Source organism: Lycium ferocissimum, chromosome 7 (assembly GCF_029784015.1).
Source record: "Lycium ferocissimum isolate CSIRO_LF1 chromosome 7, AGI_CSIRO_Lferr_CH_V1, whole genome shotgun sequence".
In the NCBI taxonomy this organism is placed as follows: domain Eukaryota; kingdom Viridiplantae; phylum Streptophyta; class Magnoliopsida; order Solanales; family Solanaceae; genus Lycium; species Lycium ferocissimum.
Genome location: NC_081348.1, coordinates 66,176,694 through 66,183,540, shown reverse-complemented (window position 1 = coordinate 66,183,540; position 6,847 = coordinate 66,176,694). Strand labels below are relative to the sequence as shown.

The following is a 6,847-nucleotide window of genomic DNA, read 5'->3' as shown; positions in this document are numbered from 1 at the left end:
CAATTGTTAGCTAGTAACCTCCATATCTGATCCACAAATGCTCCATCAAATCCATTCTCTCCAAAACTTTAGTTAAAAACTGCCATGACACTCTATCATAGGCTTTTGCCATGTCTAGCTTTATAATCACATTAGCAGGCTTGCTTCTTTTTTTAATATCCGTAACAATTTCTTGAGTGAGTAGAACATTTTCAATGATACTTCTATTCTTCACAAACCCAGACTGGTTGGGAGAAATCATCTCATGCAAGATCTTATCTAGCCTCCCAGTGCACAACTTTAGAACTAACTTTATTAATAAAGTTACTCAACCTCATATGCCTCAAATCTGTGAACTGCTGAACCACCTCCTTCTTAGGAAGGAGCACCAGATTTGTGTGTGTGACAGACTTTGGAAGGGTATGACCTTTATAGAATGCCTTTACTACTTTATAGACATCCATCCTACCTATATTCCAGCAAGCCTGATAAAAACTTCCTGATAATCCATCTGGACCACAAGCACTCTCACTTTTTAAATCAAAAGCTGCCTTTTTAAATTCATCTTCTTGAGCAATTTCTTCCTCATTCTCAAGGCATACTCCATCAGCATCCTGAATTCTCTTCACTTGTAGTCTTTTTCGTATACCATTGACAAAACTATGGAAAAACTTTGTGTTTCTATCACCCTCAGCAAACCAGGTATAACCAGATTTTTGTTTCCAAAATTCTTCCTCAAAATGCAAATATTTCTTCGTTTCTGCTTGTGCTAGTTGCAGAATCCATCTATTCTCCACTGATGGTTCTTCTTCAAATAGCTGTTCTTTCACCCTCACAATCTCCTCCCTTATGATGAGTTGTTTGAAAATGTCACCAAAAGCCACCTTACTCCAAGCTGATAATGCCCCTTTAACTTGTTTAATCTTTTTCTTGAAATTCAGAAAAGGATCTCCATCACTGTCCCCAGGCCAATTGTCTTTAACAATATCCTGAAAATCTTCATGATCAATCCAAAACTTTAGAAACCTGAAAGGCTTTATAAAGTTTAGAATATCAGTGCACAAGGTGATAAATAATGGAGCATGGTCAGAGCCTGTCCTAGACAAGTGTTCCAACTCAATGTTTCCAAACTAATTCTACATATGTGAGTTGACTACAATCCTATCCAATATCTCGAATATGCAGTTACTTCCAGCCCTCCCATTCCACTATGTAAATGAGCTACCTTTGAGAGATTTTTCCTCCAGCTCACAAGAATTTATACAAAAGGCAAAGTCTTCATAATTTTGAGGGACAATAGGAGTGCCACCAATTTTGTCTTCCTCATTTAGAACCACATTAAAATCTCCTCCTACCATCCAAGGTATATCTATGATAGCAGACAAATGATATATACTATCCCATAATTGCAACCTCTCATGATCATCATATTTAGCATAAACTAGTGTAGTAATCATATGTTTATTGTGCTCCTGCAGAAATAACTTCAAGGTAATATCCTGTTCTGTATCTGATACAACATGTACATCCACATTTTCATTAACAACGAACCAAATCTTCCCATTGTAGTTTGCTTCTGCACTATGCATTCCCAATCTTCTTTGATAATTTTGTATATGTCTAGCTTGTTGGAAAGGTTCCATCAAAGCTATCAATACAAAATTGTGATACCTATGTAGCATTTGTAGCCTATGAAAAGCCTGTTGTGTCCTTACTAATCTGATGTTCCATATCAAAGCTTTTATTATCATTTAAATGAGACTTTCAAAGCTGCAACTCTCTTTGGCACATCCCTGGTTAAATGTTGACCTTCCATATGACTTCCCTTCTTTCCCTTTTTACCACTCTTCAATGCTGATTTTGGAGATAAACTAGCATATCTACTTATATGATCTAAGTTAGCCTCTAGAGATTAATCATTATTTTTAATATTACTGATCTCATTTTTCGTTCCATCTGAATTACTGTTTTCTGACCCTCCTACTTTGTGAGAAACAATGTCATGCAACCTCCTCATAGGGGAATCCTTACTTAATATTTGCAGAGGCTGAATTGTCATAGAACTGGTAACTATATCCATTGAGTTAACCTTTCCCTTCTCAATCAAAAGCAATGATTGTGAGTTCACAAATTCCCCTTTTAGTCCTCCACAAGAATCATTAACTTCTACACTATCACCCCATTTGGAAGGAGAAAAAAAAAGCCTCTTTTACTTTATGATCCACCTCAAACCCTTTTTCCACATTATCCACCCCATGACTCATAACTGGTTCTGAGGAATCTGGAGTCTCTAAAGTAGCCAACTCCTCCTCTAGATTTGCCACTTTATCCACTACATTGTCCACCACATGATCCTTAGCATTAAGTTCAGGAACAGTAGTAGTAGGTTCTACTATTTCCAACTTATCTGCAGAAGAATCTTCATTAAAGATCACATTAGAAATATCATCACAAGTTTCCACAGATTCCAAATTTGCCGGCAAAGTAGTAGAATTTGTTTCCATGATCATATTATCAATCACACCTTTAGAATCCTTATTCTCCCTGATTGTCTTTTCAGCAATATCAACTATATTCTTAGCTGCACTAGAACTAGAATCATCAGATATTAAGGGCTCACCCTTCCCATTATTAACCACATCTTCAATCTCTAGTGCAGCAAATTTGTTTTCCACATGAATCTCATTGTTGCCAGATTTATTACCTATATTCATATTTCTTCTATTGGTAACCACATTAAAAGTTCCAGGATTTCCACCACCAGTCCACTAGCCAGAGTTTTAGTAGGGAATTTCCTATAATTCTAACTTGTAGAAGGTTGTTTCACCACCCGTGGAACAACCTTATTCACCCCCTCCTCATTCTTCTTACCAGCATCATTCACAACCTCATTTTCAGAAGTCTCAGCAGCCTCTAATCTAAATTCTGGGTGCAAAATTCTACAACCAATCTCATCATGACCTTGAAGCTTGCATTTCTTACAATACTTTGGCAATACATCATATTGTATCTTAACATCCACTAGTCTAACTTGCTCAGCTTTCTCATCCTTACAAACTCTGGTAGATTAGCAACAAGATTAACTAAAACTTTAACCCTAGCACAACTAGGTCTAGTTTTGTTAATAGTTGCCATGTCCAACTGCATTGGTTGACCTACTGCTGAAGCTAAGGAGAAAAGAGCCTCCTTTATATAATAAGTAGGCAACAAGCACGGAAAAAAGATCCAAGCTATGGCCTTTGTCGTCTCTTCGTCAATTTTGAACAAAGGACCATAAATTAACCTACGCATTTGGTAAGAATAGCCATCCTTACACTTAACATAATGAACAGCCTTTGATATCATTGTCAGGAAGTCTTCTAGGTTCTCCAATCTCATAAGAACATGTCTATGCTTGATAAAACCAATGTTACAATCTCCCTTGATGCCATATTGTTTAGGAATTTAGATTCTCAAATCCTCCAAATCAGGAAAATTATATGAAAAGTTTCCTATCAGTACATACGAGAGCTTTTCAATTTTGTTCATGCGTAAAACCTCTTCCTCCGTCCATTTAATCACATGAATCCCATCAACAATCTCCACAAGCTTCATTCGAATTGGCTCAACATCACATATTGGCGTCTGCATGGTTGCATGGTTAGGGTTTACAACTTCGGCATATTTTAGGGTTTTCACTACAGGTTCATCAATGGTAATCGCTCCACTAGTGGAAGGGTTAGAAGGTAAAGGTGGGTATTGATTAATGGAAGGTAGGGAACCAGCCACCAATGGTGGCTGGCCGCTAGCGGCCATGGTAAAAGGATGGGTTTACTCTCTTTTAGGGTTTGTATGGAGAGAGAAGAGAGTTTTTTTACATTATTTGGGGTCAACAGGTTTGGGTTTTTGATTTCGATTTCGGTCTAATTTTCTATATACGTATAATAAAACCCGAAAGAACTAAACTCATTTTATTAGGAATAAAATAGTAGAAACTCTACTCGGAAGAAATCTCGGGTGTGTCTTAGTCCGGCAATAAAGTGAGTTGAACACTTGCGCGAATTTTTAAACCCAAAACCCCTTTTTCTAAGGGGAATTTTTGCCTATTTTTTGAGTTGATGATATGAATAAATGACAAGATTGTGGAAATTAAAACATTTTTAAGCAAAAAATTACAATAATTAAATGTTGAAGCTCGTAGGTCAACTGTATTCTATGGATCTTTAATACTAGGGTGCGTAAAACCTTCCCTAAGGGATCACCAGAACCCTTACCTCAAACTTTTGCCCAAAGGGATTTTTCACTTGCTTGACCAAACTCTTTTAACCCGGTTTTCCCAATTTCCCTTAATAAATTAGGTGGAGACTCTAAAAATACTAAAATCCAATTTAGAGCACCAACAACATCTTATTAGCTTTAATGCGCCCACGTAAAAGTGAACTGTAACAGCGCGGGTATATAGGTGTTTGGGGGTGGTGAAGCATAAACTTCCATCGGATATTGGAATTCTCCTTTCTTTTAGGTCTAGAGTTAGGAGTAGGGGAAATGTTTGCCACGTCCTCTTTCTTCTTTTTGATGAAGCCCGTTGAGCTTGATCCAGCAGCTTTTTTGGCTATACTTATAATTCATCCTAACTTGAGACCATCCTCTATGGCCTTCCCCTTTTTGACAAGTTTGAAAAATGGCCTTCCTGCCATTGACATCATTCGGTCGTAGAAGTCCATTTCTTGGGAACGGATAAAGACTGAGACTAATTCTTCTTCGCTCATTGGCGGTTGTACTCGAGCAGCTACAGTTCTCCGCCTACTTGCGTATTCTCGGTAATTTTCAGTGGATTTTTGCTTTATCATTTCCAAATAGTACCGATCTAGTACTATTTCCATGTTGAAACGGAACCTCTCAATGAAGGCTGTAACCATATATTCCCGTGTGGTCCAACGATGTATGTCTTGTGCCATGAACCATTCAGAAGCCTCTCCAGTTAGACTTCGGCTAAGCAGCCTCATGATGAGTGCCTGATTATCTCGGACACCGACTAATTGGTCACAGTAAGCTCATAAGTGGGCCTTGGGATTTCCTGTTCCATTAAAATTTTCAAAATATGGCACTTTGAAACCCTCAGTCAAGTCCAAGCTCAGGGACCGTTCTAAATAGTAGCTCAAACCCATAGCTGTGCGGTTAGCTCTCACGGATCATTCCAGCATCTCAGCCATTTTGCGCTCCAGTCTTTCTTCTTGTTTCTCTTGCTTGGCCTTCCATGCCTTTTTCATCTCTTTGTAATGATCAATTTCTTGATGATCGGGTGAAAAGGTGTTTGGAGTAACAGGTGTGTGGAAGGAAATAGTTGGATGTGTGGCGCGATTTTAGGGTATGTGGGTAGTTTTGGTGGTTGGTAGAGAGATGGTAATTTGTTGTATAGTAGAGCTAGGGCGGGTATTTTGTGATGCTTGATAGGAGGGAACGGAATGAGTGGTCTCGGGGACTCGGATAGTGTTGGGTGGTGGCAGTGTATGGTATGAGGTGCCAATGTGTCCAACAGTGATTGGGTTTGGCGTGAATGGTATAGTGGTTACAGTGGGGTAGGTGGGAAAATAATCGGTTAAGGGGGAGCTTAGAGATGGAAAAGGCGGCGGAGGCCTTCTAGTTTCAGTAGGCGCCTCTCAAGCAGCATTAGCAGCTTCGGTACGCGCGACCTTATCATGGAGGTCGGCGATTTTCTCAAACAGTATTTTCATCAAGTCCTCAACAGGTGAGGCCTCAGGTAGTTCTTGTATGGTTGAATCTCTAAGAGCGAGGCCAGTCCGGTTAGGCTCATTCTCAGAAGTACCAGTCATTGTTACTTTGGCTCGATCTTGTTGGGACAGGGATGCTATTGCAGCTTTTGATCTTATGAAGTATGCCAGTGTGAACACGGATCAATTTTCTCTTTTTTTTAAAAAACAAAAAAGAACAACTCAAAAGCAAATAATGTTAGCTCGTTTAGGCAATAAAAGATAACCAAAATATCACACAGAGTTGGCAGGTAAAACACGTAGCACATAAGCATTCATAAGTTTGATTTAAATGCTTGATTGATCCCTTGTATCGGGTTTCGGGTATTTTGGCCTTGTTAAATAAGGGAATATATATTTATAATATATAGGGATTGAGTCATACGTGGACTGCCTATGTATCCCTCCGCGGGAAATCAAGCCCATCCGTAGTTCGGTTTACATAAAAATAAGACTTTCCTAATTTAAACTTATTCGAGACTAGGCCCGATAAGGGCTTCCTATGTACCCCTCCTTAGGACATCAGGTCAGCATAGTTCCTTTTACACATAAATAGGGGGTGGACAAATCTATTAAAATACAAAAAATAGGATCCTCTAAACTCTACCCAAAAGATGACCTCTCCCTGAGATCAGATTGAGTTGTTTATCCTTGCAAACCTTTTCCCGGCCCAAAGGCCCTAAATCTTAATACTGGGGTGGGACCACCACCCAAATGCTGCCCCTTATGAACTAGATGTTCTAGCTTAAACTTAAAGGCTTCACATTCCTCAAGGTCATGCCCAAGGGTCCCGGAATGGTAAAGGCACATCTTTCTTCGACTTGTACCCTCAGACGGAGCTTTTCGAGCTCTGATTGGGCGAATTTTCCCAGTACTTTCCAACTTTTGGAAAATGCTGGCATTCGAATCTTTGAAGACAGTAAAGCCGTAACGCCAAATGTGAGTGCTCAGCGTGACTCCCTCAGTTGGGGAAACACTTTCATGGACCAACAATGAATAGGGCCCCCATAGCTTGGTGATGGTCTTATCGCCAATTAACCTTATAATTCTCTTTCTGAGGACCAAACATTCATTAGTGGTATGGCCTGGCTATTCTTGATGAAATGGAAACCTTTTGT

General features: G+C 39.3%; 1 protein-coding gene across 1 annotated transcript; it reads right to left on the bottom strand.

Moving 5' to 3' along the window:
- Positions 1-254: 254 nt before the first annotated feature.
- LOC132062440 (uncharacterized) lies at positions 255-1,568 on the bottom strand. The gene is made up of 2 exons (XM_059455015.1): positions 1,205-1,568; positions 255-1,072 (listed from the first exon to the last, which is right to left on the bottom strand). The coding sequence occupies exons 1-2, from the start codon at positions 1,566-1,568 to the stop codon at positions 255-257; spliced, it is 1,182 nt and encodes a 393-aa protein (XP_059310998.1).
- Positions 1,569-6,847: the final 5,279 nt, after the last annotated feature.

Bases quoted from the DNA above. Each gene is read 5' to 3' on its own strand.
- LOC132062440 (XM_059455015.1), bottom strand. From the start codon at position 1,568: ATGCATAGTGCAGAAGCAAACTACAATGGGAAGATTTGGTTCGTTGTT. The intron at 1,073-1,204 runs GTAGCTCATTTA...TGTCTAGGACAG, and splicing joins GGAGGAAAAATCTCTCAAAG to GCTCTGACCATGCTCCATTA.